This window comes from Drosophila ananassae, chromosome XR (assembly GCF_017639315.1).
Source record: "Drosophila ananassae strain 14024-0371.13 chromosome XR, ASM1763931v2, whole genome shotgun sequence".
NCBI lineage: Eukaryota > Metazoa > Arthropoda > Insecta > Diptera > Drosophilidae > Drosophila > Drosophila ananassae.
Window position 1 is genome coordinate 16,133,537 of NC_057932.1, and position 16,848 is coordinate 16,150,384.

At 34.2% G+C, this 16,848-nt stretch overlaps 2 protein-coding genes across 3 annotated transcripts in view; one reads left to right on the forward strand and one right to left on the reverse strand.

Moving 5' to 3' along the window:
• LOC6505089 (frequenin-1) overlaps nt 1–11,362 on the forward strand; it is a 40,236-nt gene extending 28,874 nt beyond the window's left edge. For both annotated transcript variants that reach the window (XM_014904805.3, XM_001965455.4), the window contains exons 3-8: nt 5,855–5,879; nt 6,352–6,400; nt 7,778–7,867; nt 7,944–8,022; nt 8,850–8,938; nt 8,995–11,362. In XM_014904805.3, coding sequence (XP_014760291.1) covers nt 5,855–5,879; nt 6,352–6,400; nt 7,778–7,867; nt 7,944–8,022; nt 8,850–8,938; nt 8,995–9,162 — 500 coding nt within the window. In that variant the 3' untranslated portion in view covers nt 9,163–11,362. The remainder of the gene's footprint in view (nt 1–5,854; nt 5,880–6,351; nt 6,401–7,777; nt 7,868–7,943; nt 8,023–8,849; nt 8,939–8,994) is intronic.
• LOC6505180 (enhancer of split mgamma protein) lies at nt 9,815–12,287 on the reverse strand. The gene is made up of 2 exons (XM_001965454.4): nt 12,029–12,287; nt 9,815–11,974 (listed from the first exon to the last, which is right to left on the reverse strand). Exons 1-2 carry the CDS (start codon nt 12,203–12,205, stop codon nt 11,669–11,671), a joined length of 483 nt encoding a protein of 160 aa, XP_001965490.3. The 5' UTR covers nt 12,206–12,287; the 3' UTR covers nt 9,815–11,668.
• Nucleotides 12,288–16,848: the final 4,561 nt, after the last annotated feature.

Sequence of the window (16,848 nt, forward strand, 5' to 3'; positions counted from 1 at the left end):
TCCAAGTCCAAAAAGGTACTCCGCTTGAGAATCGGATGAGAATTGCCGGAGATATGGCCTTCGCGGGGCCCATAGTGGCATTCCCGGTGTTTTTGAAGGGGACCCCCTGGAAATTTTTGGAAAAAATTTCAAAAATATTTCGCCCCAGGATTTTGATGTTGGATGATGGGGAAAGGATCCCCGAGTCCAAAAAGGTACTCCGCTTGAGAATCGGATGAGAATTGCCGGAGATATGGCCTTCGCGGGGCCCATAGTGGCATTCCCGGTGTTTTTGAAGGGGACCCCCTCAAAATTTCTGGAAAAAATTTCAAAAATATTTCGCCCCAGGATTTTGATGCAGAATGATGGGGAAAGAGCCCCCAAGTCCAAAAATGTACTCCGCTTGAGAATCGGATGAGAATTGCCGGAGATATGGCCTTCGCGAGGCCCATAGTGGCATTCCCGGTGTTTTTGAAGGGGACCCCCTGGAAATTTTTGGAAAAAATTTCAAAAATATTTCGCTCCAGGATTTTGATGCAGAATGATGGGGAAAGAGCCTCCAAGTCCAAAAAGGTACTCCGCTTGAGAATCGGATGAGAATTGCCGGAGATATGGCCTTCGCGGGGCCCATAGTGGCATTCCCGGTGTTTTTAAAGGGGACCCCCTGGAAATTTTTGGAAAAAATTTCAAAAATATTTCGCCCCAGGATTTTGATGTTGGATGATGGGAAAAGGATCCCCAAGTCGAAAAAGGTACTCCGCTTGAAAATCGGATGAGAATTGGCGGAGTTATGGCCTTCGCAAGGGTCAAATGCAAAAAAAAAATAAAATATATTTTATAAAAAAAATAAAATTTAAACGAGAAAATATAGGCACTGAGCTCATGAGAGCTGAGTTAGAAGAACCCAAAAGGTTTAAATATAAAATTAAATTAAAACAAAATAATGGAAAATAAGCATTTATCTTTTGTATTCAAGCGGAATACCTTAAATGATTTGTTAGTCAAAGTTTCAAATTTAAAAAAAAATAATTAAATAAAAAATAAGCGGCATTATATTGGACAACTACCTTAAAGATATAAGAATAAAGATAAAAGAATTTATTTATTAAATAAAATAGAAGCGGAGACGGGATTGGGTATGCTTCTGTTATAGAGCCCACTATATTCGGAATTAAAAAATATATACAAATTAATAATAAAAGTGGAAAAAATAAGAAACCAGAGAGCAGCCCTCACAGAGTCTAAAATAGAAGAGCCCATGGAGCTTCAAATAAAAAATTAAAATAATATAATAAGGCCTCACTGGAGGTAAATTGGAGTTGCAGACACTTTAGAGAGACTGCTAGAAAGGTTTTAAAAAAGTTATAAGATTATTTGGAAATAAAATAATAAGAGCCCGAAATGGATAAGGAATGCTGCTGTTGTAGAGCCCACTCAGGGTTAAAAAATAAATTATAAAATAAAAAACAAAAAGAAAATGAGAAAAGAGAGCTCAGAACTCGTGAGAGCTGAGTTAGAAGAGCCCAAGGATGAGGCTTTAATTTAAAAAATAATTAAATAAAATAAATAAGCAAAGCAGCTGGTAACATACAACAACTATGCACTATGCCCAAGTTTTTAAAAATAAAAACTAAATATAAATCTCAAGAAAATAAGAGACCATTTGGTTCTGCCTGCAAGTTCGGCTGAGAGTCCAAAGTATTTAATAAAAAATAAAAAATTAAAATTAAATGAGAAAAGAAGGGCAATGGACTCTTTGGAGTTGATTAGCAAAGAGACACTGCTTGTATTATTATTTAAAAATAAAATAAAAATAATAATTAAAATAGGAAATAAAAAGTGAGAAGTCGACTGTTTGGGGAGCAGTCGACTACTGACTTCGAAAGGAGGGAAGGCCTCTTTTTATACAGATTTTGGAGCCTTCTTCAAAGCCTACTAGACTCGATAGCTAGTCTCGATTGACAGTTGAAATTTATCGATTATTGGTAGGGTTGCCAAGAGACTTGAAGGTCTCTATTTAAAGGCAACCCTGGCAACTGGCTGTCAAAGTGAAAAAACTAAAGCCTCTGAAGACTATTTTGATATTATTTGTTTGAGTTTGTTGGCCCTGTTTGGCCCTTTTGTGTTACATAACTTGTGTATTGGTTTTTATTAATTAGAAAAGCCGTTTATCTCTCTACTGAATATGAATTTCGTCCTGGGCCTGCCTGATTGGGTTTAATTAGTGCCGAGGGATAACTAATTTCAGATAGGATCTGGGCCAGGTGGCGCTGCACTTCCACGCCACTAACTGGGCCAAGTGCTTCTCATATACACGGTGTGGGGCGTGGCATGTGGGAGGAGTTGCGTGCAAGGCCATCAAGGGGTTAACCGCAGACATGCGATGTGTGTTGGTGGGTGGGAGGGAGGGAGGTAGGTGGGGCTAAGGGGGCTCTTCAGGGTTAAGCCGAGGTCACTTGTTGCCCCGCCTGGGATCTAATCAAGTTTTGTAAATATTTGAGCCACATCCTTGCGGAGCTTGTTGCAAGGTTGTTTCAGCAGACCTCCCCCCCTGCCTTCTTAGCCCTCCTTCTTTTTTTCTCCAAGTGTAGGATGGGAAAACCCGCATGCAACTCGCAGCTCATTTAAAGTTCAGTTCAAAGAGGGATGGGGATGGGGGGAAGCCTTTGGCAGCCTTTTCATTAATTAGCATGTGGCCACACCCCGCAGGAGGTCCTTGCTGTGTCCTCCCCCACCGCCCACCCCCTTTTAATTGCGTGTGTGTGCACAAAAGTTGAAATTAAATCAGTTTAAAAATTAAATTAAATAAACACACAGCACAGAGAGCATTTTGGCCTCTTTTTTTTTGTTGGCCCAAAAAAAAAAAAAAATAAAAGTAAATAAAAAATAAAAATAAACGCTGCGGGCCACAAACAACTTTTGAGGAAAAAGCGAACAGAAGCGAAGTGCCGCCTCTTTTGCAAACAAAAACATTTAAATCGAAATTATTTTCCGCCAAAAGGCACAGGACGTGCCAGAGCACAGGACGTGGCAAAGGACCTGCCACCGGGTCTCGATTAACATTTTTGTTTCTGATTTCGATCAGAGATATGTTTGTATTTCCATCGCAGAGTTTCGTAATTATATCGGGTACAGTACAGTAGACACCCCGAAAGTGCCCCAGTCTGAGCCCTTAATAGGTCACTTATAGCCCAGATTATTAAGTCATGTTCGCTTATTTATTCCATCGCTCAGAAAAGTTTGTGGAAAAAGGTTCAAATTGTACTCTATTTAGGGATGAGTATTATTCTATTCTAACTATTAACTTTTTATTGCTTTTTAGTCATTTTTTTCAAAAGAATTCTAGCCTTAAAACGCACTTTCTATAAAAAATTGTCTTAAAAATTATAAAAATATATACTAAAATAATTATAATCTTAAAAAAAAATAAATATTTATAGTAATTATATTTCTGAACTTATTTCTTAACTATTTTGTAACTTTTTATTGCTCAAATCATTATATCATAAATTCTATAATCATAAGTTCCTTTTTAAACATTTAAATAACTCTTAAAATATTTATAATTTTAAAATAAATAAATTTTACTAATTATTAATTTTTTTTGTTGTTTTTAAACATTTTTTCATAAGAATTCTTGTCTTAAAATACTCTTTCTATGTTATTTTGTCTTAAAATTTGTTAAATTACATATTAAAATACTTATAATCTAAAAATATAAAACTCTAATAATTATATTTATATACTAAACTAATTATTAATTTTTTATTGCTTTTTTAATCATTATTTTATTGAGAATTCTTGTCTTAAAACCCTCTTTCTATTTAAACATGTCATAAAAACAGTTTAAAAATATCTTAAAATATATAATTATAATAATTTTAACTAAATACTATACTGATTATTAATTTTTCAATGTTTTTTTTATCATTATTTTATAAGAATTGTAGCCTTAAAACTCTATTTCTATTTTATCTTGTTTTTAATATACTAAAAATAAATCTTAAAATAATTATAATTATATAATTATTAAATCCCTAAACCCTAATAAAGAGTATAAACCGCAGCGACTTTATACCTTTTTCCCACCACCCCACACCCTCAGCGCCGCCCCCCCCCCCACGTCCCCTGACATACATAAGTAGCGCACTCTGGCGGGCGGGCTATGAACTAATTTGCTTTACAGCCGCGGGCGGTGGCCACGCATGGAAGGGCGTTGTCGTGGGCGTCGGTGTGGGCGTGGGCGTGGAGGGGGCATATGTATTATTCATGTGGCCGCAGTAAAAGTCGTCGTCGGGCGACGTCGACAAGGATAACGCTCCTTGGAGCTTACTTAGCCGACGCGCTGGCGTGCCCAGACTTTTAAAGGCCTGTTTGGGGAAATGCCGGTTCGAAATGTGAAGTGGAAGGTCCTGGGGCAGTGTTGTCTGCTTTTTTTCTATACTCTTCCAGGGGGTTATATAACTTTTCTTAAGAAGTTTTAAATTATTTTAATAATTAGTGTGACTGATGTTGATTTTTTTTAAAATAGTGTGACCAAAGTCAATTTAATTCATATTTTTGTCTGTTTTGTGACTTTTTTGTTAGAAATTGTTCTAAAAACTAACTAAATTTTGTTATTTAGAGTTTCTATTAAGAGTTCTTGTGAATTATTTTATAAAAAATGTAAAGTTAGACAAGTTTCTTTATGGAACTGATCATAGTTAAGAGGTCCTATATGTTTTAAAGTAACTATATCATTTAGAAACCTTAAAAAAAGCCAAAATATCTTACTTTCTATTAGTTTTCTTGGCTTTCCTTAGCAATAACTCCCTTAAAAACCACCAAAAGTGTATAAAAACTTCGTCTATACGCAAAAAATTATCATTCTTGGCCCCCTGAACTCACGTAGAACATAAACATACACACATCCATACCCCAAGAGCGGCCAATTTCAATTGCGTGTGCCATCCAGCTAAACTTTAATTTAGGGTTTGGGGTCCTCGGGGTGCCAGAAAGGTTAGCGTGTTCCTTCCCCAACAAAAAAAAAAAACAAAAAAAACAGACTAAAAATTATACTAATAATAAAAAAAATGGGAAAAAAAGAAAATTCTGGTCTGGCCATCGTACAGTTTTGTCTTGTTTTTTTTTTTATATTTTTTTTCATTTTCAAAGTGCTTTTTTAGCTCAGGCATGAGTATGCTAAAAAAAAAAAATAAGAAAAAAAAATAGGAAAAAATATAAACAAAAACTGACAACAGAAATAGAAGTAATTGAAGCCGCAGACTAGAGGCCTGGGGCTTTGAATTCCTTACCTGGAATTGCATTAAAAGCTGAGAATTATAAACAATCGTGTAATCAACTCAATTGTGGTTGTCTTAAAACCCATTTGTAAACTTTTTTAACATTAAATATTAATTTTGAAAGGGTATTTTGCATTTAATTAAATGCGCAAGTCTTGCGGGGGATATAACTCATACGCAGTGTGGTACGATATCAGTGGCGCATCAGCAGAATTTACGGAATACTATATAGTCCGCTAAAGCCTGTCAAGTGAACGCCATCAATCTCCAAAGGCGGGTAGGAGGAACCTTAAGCCGCCATAACTCAGCGGCTCAGTAAGAAAAGGTACTTGAATAGGACACCCCCTTAAGGGGGGACCTGCTTCTCTATATAAGGTCAATCTCTAGAGGCAGAAGAGGGTCTCTGGTGTGGTCTGATATTAAGAATGATAGCCTCGGGACCCTTGAGGCGCAACTAAGTGCCAGTGCTTAGTCCTTCAATGCCTAGTCTTTAGTCCTTAGTCCTTAGTCCTTAGTCCTTTTTTTTTTTTTATTGTTTCCTCCTGCAATTGCTCTCTCAACTAATGTGGTATTTTTGCTTTTTTTTCTTTCAGTTACCGAAAAGGAAATTCGTCAATGGTAAGTACTTTTTTTCAATCATTTTTTTTCATTTTTTGTATTTCATATTTTTATTTTCTGGCAAGAGACTATAATTAATTAAGGGGTTTAAGAAAAAAAAAGAAATAAAAAATAAACACTATCTGAATGTAAATATAATTTAAAATACATGAGTGTGTGAGTGAAATCCCCCCCTGAATGCCAAATATTTATTTTTCATTTCGCTGTCTGGCGCGGCAGTTATTGGTTTTTAATTAAAAACCTCATTATTGTTATTATTTATTATTATTGTTATTGTTATTGTTTCACGGTTTGCTGTTTCTCTCTCTCTCTCTCTATCTATCTCTCTTTCTCTCTCTCTGGCTCGCCTTGACCTCTGATTATCTCTGTTATGTGACTATCACACACTTTCCGTGAACTTTGAACTCTGTGTGCTATCCGCTATCCTCTGACATCCATCGACATCGACATCGACATCACATCGAACAAAAAGGCACAAAGGCTTTCTCAAAGACTGTCCCAATGGTTTGCTGACCGAACAAGTGAGTATTATTAACAAAAAAAAAAAAAATATACAAAAAATACTAAAATTCAGTGAGAATTTAAAGAGCTTCGGGCATAGCCGAAGTTTGTATGCACTTGCAGGGGATTTAAAAAAGGGTTTTAGATTCTATTTCCCCCCCAAAAAAAATAATACTAAAATAAAGGCTTTGTTTTATTAAATATATATATTAGAGCTATAATATATAGTTTTCCGATCCTAGTCCAAAGAATAAAATCTTACTTCTGATCCTAGTTTCAATAAAACTACCAAAATAAAGGCTCTTTTTTAATGAATATATATATTTTAGCTATAGTATATAATTTTCTTATCCTAGTCTTTCCATTTCTTGTAATTTATAGAAGCTCTGTACAAAGTTTCAGTTAAATACCTTTAAAAACAAGAGACTTCTTAACTAAACACCAAAAAAATACTAAAATCTAGCAAGAATTTAAAAAGCTTCGGGCATAGTCGAAGTTTGTATGCACTTGTAGGGGATTTAAAAAAAGGTTTCAATGAAAAAGTCTTGACTTTTTAGCTTCTTTTTCAAAAAAATACCAAAATAAAGTTTTTTTTAATTGAATAAAAATATTGTACCTAAAATATAGAGTTTTCTAATCTTAGTCCTTCCATTTGATAATACTTTTTAGAAGCTATATACAAAGTTTCAGTCAAAAACCTTTAAAAACAATAGACTTCCAAGCTAAATACCAAAAAATACCAACAAAAAAACCATCTTAAAGATATCTAAACCTATTATTTCTGCAAGTGTATACGAAAATGAGATTTATAGCGAGAACCTGCATCATCATCACCATCAACTGGCCTTTATCATGACTAACCGCACCCGGAATCCTCTTATTGTGGCTCATTTTGCACAAAACTCCGTGTACTTCTCCAGTCCACCTCCAGTTTCCACAGCCCAGCTCACAAAATATACACATATACATAGTATATACATATATATATATATATTTAAGCCAACGTGAAATCTGACTTTTACTTTTTGTTACTGACTTTTGTGGATTGAATAAAATAACTTTTACATACAAATACGACCGCAGAAAAGGCAAAAAAGCGAAAGGTAATCCCTACACTCATCGATTTTGACAATTTCAAGCAGGATATCCCCGTCAAGGATATCATAAATTCTCATTCAAATATATCCCCTCACTCACATCGCAGTCGTTTATTTCACTTAACTGCAGAATTTCGAAAATTTTCACTCTAATGCTATTTTATGTGTCTAGTGTCTCACTTATTCGAACTTTAAATGAAAGTCTTAACTTTAAATGATAACTTATTTCTATAACCGTCCTTGTCTCGCCCCGTTCTACCCTTCTCTTTCGCTCTGTCTCCTCTCCCACTAAAAAAACAGGGCTTCATCAAAATCTATAAGCAATTCTTCCCCGACGGAGACCCCAGCAAGTTTGCCTCGTTGGTCTTTCGCGTCTTCGACGAGAACAACGTGAGTTCCCCAAAAGGACTTTCAAGGATGTTTTAAGGTTTAAGGCTTCTTATTTCTTACCTCACTTCTCTCACAGGACGGAGCCATCGAGTTCGAAGAGTTCATCCGAGCACTGTCCATCACATCGCGCGGAAACCTAGACGAGAAATTGCACTGTGAGTTGGTTTTACTTTTTAAATTAAGGCTTATGTTTTAAAAATTAAAAAATAAAGATTATTAAAAGTATGCTTTAAATGTTAAAAACAAGAATATATTCTTGTTAATTATTATAATAATTTAATAGTTTTTATTTAATTATGCCTAAAAATCTTAATAATTCTGCTTAAAATCTCAAAAAACCTCAGAAATGTAGCTTAAAGTATGAAAATGAGTTGTATTTAAAACACAAAAGTACCAGGCATCATATACTTTGTGCATATTATTATAAAATTTAAATGATTTTTGCTTAAAACAATATTTAAAAATTGAAAAAAATTAAGAAAGAAGCTCTAAATTGTACAATACAAGCTTCTTTCAACATTTCTTTGGTCTTTTATACCAGGTATCATACATTATTGTATATTACTATAGTATTTTGGTGCGTTTTTATTGGGAATCATATTTAAAATCCTAAAATAATTAAAAATTATTGAATTGTAATATAAATTATATTTGAAACCCTTAAGAAAAGTACTATATTATATAAGTATTATATTCAAAATCTCCAAACCCTCAAGAGAAGTATTAAAGAATAAAGTACCGGGTATAGTACATTTTTGCCCTAAAGTATGCTACAAATATATTTTCAAGCAAAAAAGTACCAGGTATCATATATTTTTTAATATTAGTATAGTTTTTTGATGATTTTTAATGGAATTTACATTTAAAATCTCCAAATCCTTAAGAACATAACTCTTGAGAATGCAAAATATGTTATTTTAAATGAGAAAAGTACCGGTTATCATATATTATTATGTATATTTTAATTTCTTTACTCCACCAGGGGCCTTCCGGCTGTACGATGTGGACAACGACGGCTATATCACTCGCGAGGAGATGTACAACATAGTGGATGCCATCTACCAGATGGTGGTAAGTAATACTCCTTAATAACCATCCAAAAGAGTACAGTAAACACCCGATTGCAGGGCCAGCAACCGCAGACGGAGGACGAGAACACGCCCCAGAAGAGAGTGGACAAGATCTTCGATCAGATGGACAAGAACCATGACGATCGCCTCACTTTGGAGGAGTTCCGCGAGGGCAGTAAGGCTGATCCACGTATAGTGCAGGCATTAAGTTTAGGTGGTGATTAACCGCAGGACCTGTAGTCCTGCCCAGGGGCGGATCAGGGAGCGATGGGGGGGGCAGGGAGGAGCGATAGTGACGAGTGATACGAGACAACGAATTCCACTGAGAACCCTTCCAAAAAACCGCAAATTGCTAACAAAAAAAAGGCTAAAAATCGCCTCAAAAAAACACACACATATGTACTATAAAAGCCATTTACCCCCTACCCAGAGAAAAAAAGGGGGCCCCGGAAATGAAAAAAAAAAACAACCTCCCACCCCTCGAAGAGTTTGAAGTGAAATTCCAACTAATAGCGAATTAAATAAAAAATATTTACATAATATTTCAATTAACAAACAAAAAAAGCCAAAAACAAATATTACACACAGAAAAAAAAACCAAAAAAAACACCAATTTAAAAAAAACACAAATTATGAATAAATATAGGTATTTAAAAAAAGCAAATATAAATTTAAAAAATATTAGGCATTTGAGGCATTTTTATTGAAATGCTTGCCAAGGCCCGGTTTGGCCAAAAAAAACTATCGATATCGTTGCTGCCGATAGTTATTGAATTCGATATAATTTTTTTTTCCTCAAAAAAAAAACAAAAAAGCTATTTAATCTTTATGCTGATACCTATACTTATACATATACGAATTAATAAAAATATATATACCGATATATATACCGATATTTATGCGAAAAAAAAAAAATACTACGCTATTGGCTTTGAAAAACGCTTTCAAGAACAGTTTATTTTTGTGGCTGGTTGATAATCGAAACTAAAATTCAAATTAAAAACTATCAAACACACACTATTTATTCTCTAGCTTATTAAAGTAATCAAAAAAATAAGAAAGAAATTAGAATAAAGTTGAAATAAAAAGCTTCCAGCATGTGGCATGAGTAATCAGTTGCAAAATCAATCAATTAATTAATTAATCGAATCATTTCTCATCAAGCTTGACAATCAACCTGATTTTGCGGATTTTCAATTTTCATTCCAATTTAAAGTCATTACAAAAAATTATTAAAAAAAAATACTTAAGAAACATATTAAGGAATGCACTCGATCTATATCAATTTTTTATATTTCTATTTTATTTAAATTTAAAAAAAAATAAAATAAAAACAAAAACCAGAGCTTGAAACTATATCGTATATTTAATACTAATGCCTTATCAAAAAAAAAAAAAACAAAAATATTAAGATTGAAATCGAAACTATCGCCTAAATCATCGATATCATCTACTATCGCTCCATCTCTATCTCTCACTCACTCTCTATCTCTCTCTCTCTCTCTCTCTCTATTTTGACATTAAAAACTTGAATTAATTTTTTTGGTTAAATCACCATGCTAAAATAATTTCTATATTTTATATGTGGTTCAGCTTTAGATTATAAAATAAATGAAAAAATAATATATATAAAATGTAAAAGTCAAGGACTATATATCCTTAATCTCTTCCTCTTTGTTTGCCCTTCTTTATCCTTGAATCATGTTGCCTTAAATATTTATTTTTAGATTTTAGATTTTAAGTTTCTGCCTCTGATCCATAAACAATAGCATATAGTTCTTGCTTTCCCGCTGAGGTTTCATATTTTGGAATTGCTAGAAAAATACCAGAACCCATTCCCAATAATTCCCCCCCACTCTATATAAACAGTTATCTGATCACTACTCGATTTATTATTATTTCCAAGCACTCTTGTAGAGTTTTAAGAGATTTTTTGCCTAAAAAACACACCACAGCACATGTTAGCATGCCCCGAAAAAAATAAATATAAAAATCAAATAAAAATGATATGATATACCTATACATATATGCAACAGATACAAATCAAGAGGTCGAAAAAAATAATACTAAAAATGAAAAAAATACTAAAATGCAGCCAACAATCAATTTTTCGCGCTTCTTACACTCGAACTCCGATCCGATAATATTGTGAAAAGATATTGTACATAAGACCGGATATGTTTGAGGATCTAAAAAACAAAAACATAAATAAAAAATAAAAAAAAAAGTAATTTTTAAGAAACACAAACAAGGCATCATCTGTATTTCGATAATCTTTGGAAAGCAAACACGTTTTTTGTCAACAACTCTATTGATATTTATATATATACACTTAAAAAAATATATATATACATACATCAAATAAAATATTATAATAAATATATATTTTTTTTTTGGGTATCTTGTAAGCGTTAATGATACTTCTTAAAAAAAAAAAATGAATACTTTGTGTGCATTATATTCAAAATAAGCAATATTTAATTTAGCAAGTGTTTATTAAAAAATTAAATCAATTCAGAACACATACACTGACAGAAAAAACACTTACTACACACTTACACTGAAAAAAACAAACAAAATCATAGCCAACAAGTTTTTGGAATTATTGCGATTAAAAAATAAAAAAAAAACTAAAGAAAAAATGTTAAAATAATTTTATTTAATAATTAAATTTTTTTTTTAGCTAAAAATTAAAAGAAATAAGGAACTTGGAGAGGTCAGGCTTGAATCCTCAGGACTTCCAGGGACGCCAGATGGGCAGGGGCAGGGGCAGGGGCTGGGTGGTGGGGAGGTACTGCTCCATGGCCTCCAGGAACTTCTCGTTCAGCTGCCGGTCGTGGCGCTGCAGGAATCGGGAGACCTCCAGGGCGCACTGCCGGAAACCGTTCCAGTACCGCTCCATGGCCAGGCGCTGGAACTGGGCGGGGGTGGTGGTGGTGGTGGTGGGGTGGACCTGATGACGCCGCCGATCCTGCAAGTGGTGGACGGTCAGCTCCAGGATATCGGCCTTTTCCAGCTTCGCCAGGGCCTCAGAGTCCTACAAAGTCGACTATTATTTCCTCCCACTCCTGATCCTAATCCTCCCACTCACCATATAGGCCGTCTCCTTGATCAGCAGCTTCAGCTCCTCCAGACACCGATTGATCCTCGCCCGGCGCTTCCTCTCCAACAGCGGCTTCATCACCTTCCTGTACTGGTACGTCCTGGACATGGCCCCCGATCCGCCATCGGCCCTCCTGACCTCCTCCTGGCTCTTCGCAGTTGACATCTCAGGAGCTAACACCAATTTGGATGCCGCTTTGCCGGCAACTGAAGTGACACAGTGACTGCCAAACGAGTTGATTGCCGCTCAGGGAGCAGCTTTTTATACCTCAGGGCTTTAGTTCCCGAAGGGTAGATGCGTTTCAGGGGCAGTTTAGTCCAGATTTTATTATAAAATATTATAGTACATTATAAAATTTATTATTATTCCTAAAATATGTAAAAAGTTTAAGCGGAAGAGCTTAATATTCCATATTATTTGTTTCTTTTTTAATCTTTTTCGTAAAATTAAAGGTAAGTCGAGAGTTCTACCGTTTTTTTTTTATACAATTAAAGATCAATTTAAAATTGTCTTAAAAATAAAAATTCTTCATGGGAAAGTCTAGGGTTCAACTCCGTTCTTAAAGCAATTTCTTTAAAAATGTTTAATGTTTTTTTCCGTTTTTTCTTAATTACAGATCATTAAAAAATTGTCTTTAAAGTATGTCTTGAGTTCTATAAATTTATTATTTATAATATAATATATTAATTATTTTTAGATCAATTAAAAATAATAAAAAAAAACTCTTTTTTTGAAACTTTGTGGGAAAAGTCCTGGGTTTCACACCGTTTTTAGAACAGATTCCTTAAACATTTCTTATATATCTTTATTTTGATTTTTTTCTCTATCAATTAAATCCAAAATTGTCTTTGAAATAGCTTTTAAAAATATCTTTTTAAACAAAAATAAAAATTAAAAAAACATTCAGACCTTGTATTTAAGACTTTAAGACCTTCTAAAATGACCTTTAATTATTTGTAGCACTTTTTATACTAATTTTCCATAATCTTTGTGTTTTAAAATGATCTTAGACTATATCTTAGACTCTATGTTATATATATTGTCTATTGTATATATTTATGATTAAAAAAAATTAAAATAAAGTTTATTTTTCTAAAAATGCCTTTTGTATGAAATCTAAAAACTTTAATTTTTATGTTTCTGTAATAATTTAGCCCTAAACCCTTTTAATGGGTATACTTTAGTCGCTTCCCAGTTTCCCCCACAAATCATCACAGATTTCTGGCGTTGCAGTTGCAGTCGGCGTCGCAGTCTGCGTCGCTGGCAGCGTCAGAGCGCATGCGTGCAGCAAAAAAAAATTGCAAAAAAAAAAATATTAAAAAAATGCCAATTGGCTGGAAAAGTTTGTTTACTTTGGCGAGGGTGAGGGGGAGGTGGAGGGGAAGAGACGGAGCCACCGGAAGACTCAGCGCCAGGGTGGTCACTGGACAGAGGCGATCGGATGGCGGGTGGCGGGTGGCAAGTGGGGAGGGAGGGAGTCTACTAGACTTCGTAACTGGAACTAGATCCCCTCCAGAGAGAGAGAGAGGTCTGGAGGCCGGAGATGGGAACTGTTACTCAATCGGTTCTGTCAGGTGGTTGGATAATGCCGCCAGGAATACGAAGCCCCTGTACGTAATGCCCATTATTATCACTCGGGTCTCAGGCTACTGATTTTTGATCTCAGGATGGGGATCGGAATGGGGATCGGGATGGGGATCTGGGGATCTGGGGGCTGGCGTAATCTCTGCCAAGTCAGTGTGGGTCCGAATTCGATCCCATCACTGAAGACACTGCAAGAAATTGGGGGTTTTCCGGTAGAATACTTCTCTAAAATTAGTTTCTAACTATTTTTAATTAAAATTTAACTATTTTCTGACTATTAATTTAGTTTTTATTTATTTATGATTTATTTTTTCTGGTATTTTTTTTGCAAGAATTCTTATTTATCTCAATGGGATCCCTATTTGAGATTGCGGCAAGCGCTGATTTCCCACGGTAGTTGCCACGTCTGCTTGCCACTTACCATGTTGCACGCGATCGGCATGAGACACTCGAACAACAAAAAGGGGGCGGGCCATCGAACACATGTTGTGCGCCCAGATCGCTCAGATCGCCCAGATCCCCCAGATCATCGCCATTCCCACTACGCCTTTTGCGGTTAAGATTTATGGATTTTTTTTTTTGCAATACTCTAGCTTGTTGTTATGAGTTATAGGTTCATTTATCGATTAATTGAACAAAATTATCAAATTTATCTATAAAGAGAACTTATTTAGATAGTTTTCTCAAGAATATAAACAAGAAACTCTTGAAGAACTTCATAAAAATATCAAAAACTATGTTCATTTATCGATTTTTTATCGATTAATTGGAGAAAATATTAGATATTTAATTAAGATTTCTATAAGAAGCCTGTATATAATGATTTAAAATAGTTTTCCCAATAATTAGTACAAGAAATTCTACAGAAACTGCATAAAAATAAAAAAAAAACCATTTTAATTTATCGATTTTTAATCGATTAATTGGTAAAAATATTAAATATATGTAAAATATATCTTGAAAAAGCCTTTACAAAAGGATTATAGGTAGTTTTTTTTAATAAAATAACAAGAAACTCAAGAAAAACAGCCTAAAAATATGAAAAAACGAAGTTAATTTATCGATTTTTAATCGATTTATTTAAGAAAACGTTAGATATCTATAAGAAACCATTAAGAAAAGATTATAGATAAGTTTCTTAATAATTAAAACCAGAAACTCTAGGAAAACGGCCTTAAAATATAAAAACCATGTTAATTTATCGATTTTTTATCGATTAATTGATGAAAAGATAAGATATCTCTATAATGTATCTATAAGAAACCTTTACAGAATGATTATAAATATATATATCAATAATTAAAACAATAAACTCTAGAAAAACTGTCTAAAAATATAAAAAAAATAGAAAAAATAATCGATTTTATCGATAAATATAAAAAAATATGAATAATTTAAGCCAATAGAGCAACAAAACTTCAATCAGAGCTTGTTCCTCGAGACCCTTTCGAACAAAGCAGCTCATTAACAGGCCTGCTGACAACTCCCCCCCTTTTCGATCCAACCCACTGGTAGCCTCCCCTTTCGGCCACCCTTCCATCCACCCCCAGATTTCCCCCAGTTTTCACTCCAAAGCGTGGGAATCTTGCGAGGTGGCTGCCATAAAGTGGGGCAGGATGATGGAAATTGGCGCGCTTTGCCACAAAAAAAGAGACCCCACCGAGAGATATTATATATAGTGGGCTGTTACTTCCAAGAATTAAATATATAATTTTTTTTTATTGAAAATAGAGAAAAGAAAAGCATGCACTTGTATACTAGCACACCCCCTTTTTTCGAAGTGATGTGGAAATATTTTTCCCAGGCCGGAATCCCCCCCCCAAAAAAAAACAGAGCTAATTGTCACCCCAAGGGGGGAAGGCGACAGATAAGGGAGACGACGAGTCAAGTGACTTCAGTTCCAGTCCCAGTCCCTTTTTCGATTTTTATGCCCGAATGAAATATCAAAATTACATTTGTAACAGACGTCTTGGTCGGGTCGGGCTATCTCTAAGCCCACAAATATATGTATTCGAAATCTGAAATCCAAGAGCAGACACACTTAGGAGTAGGTTGGATGGGTTCTGGGGACGATCGGTGGTGGTTTGGGGAGAAAATGTAGTCGCACACGCGCAAATCTGATGCTTGAAAGCTGAGAAGCAACAGGGGACAGTGGACCCAATACTATACATTTTTGGATAAATTTTACAACATAAAATTGAAGAAATTAATAAAAAATTCATTTATTAGACTAGTTTGAAGAAATATTTAAAATAAAGCCTCTCAAGTTGTAATTATTTTTTGAAACTAAGACTATTTTTCGTCACTAATAATTTATTTGATATATTTTAAAAGTTTCTTAAACTTCGTCACTAAAATTAGGGCCATTCAAGGCATTTTTTTTATTATATTTTAAAGGCTTGTTAAATAGGGATATAATTAGCCTCTCAAGTAGTAATATTTGTTTAAAAACTAGACTTTTTTCGTCACGAAGGATTTATATCAAATATTTTAAGACTTTTTATAGACTTTGTCACTGAAATTATGTTTCTTTTAATAGATTTTATGGGCTTAAATAATAGGAGTATAATTAGTTAAAAAATTGTATTTCTTAAGCCTTAAAAATCAATTAAAAGCAAAAATTCGAGTGACGAAAGCTCTTAGAAACCTTGCATTTTATTTAATTGTTGTAGTTCTTTGAAAAAGTTAATTATTTTTTAAAAAGTAAGCTCTTGAAACCAGTTTCCTTAAGTTCTACAATTAAAAAAAAATATTATATTTATTTTTTTAAATTATATTTTCTTAGTTTAATCCCACTGTCTGCTTATCAGTAATTTTTATGTCTTAGCAGCGGATCTAATTCCATGGACAATGGGCCTTGGAGTCTATAAAATTGCTCATTAAACATGTTTCGAATATTTTTCCGAAAAAAAAACTCACATTTTAGGGTTGCCTGGAAGTGATTTAGTTTTTAAAATGCTCGTTATCTGGGCACTTTTCCCCCGACACCCCGACCCCAACTCCAAGTGCCCTCTATAGCATATACCCCCTTATCCTTCCACGATTTCCTTACCACTCTATTCCGGAGAGATATTCCCAAGCTGCCAAAAATAGACACAAATTGTAACGCACTTGAAGTGCACTTTGAAACATCTTGAACTCGAAATGTGTATTTTTAAATCATATATATCGTGGAGGCACGATTGGAGCGAGAGGGCGAGAGACGAGAGAGATGTGTGGCACAC

Coding starts and splice junctions, on each gene's coding strand:
- LOC6505180 (XM_001965454.4), bottom strand. CDS start 12,205: ATGTCAACTGCGAAGAGCCAGGAGGAGGTCAGGAGGGCCGATGGCGGA. Junction 11,975..12,028: donor TCAAGGAGACGGCCTATATG/GTGAGTGGGAGG, acceptor TCGACTTTGTAG/GACTCTGAGGCCCTGGCGAA.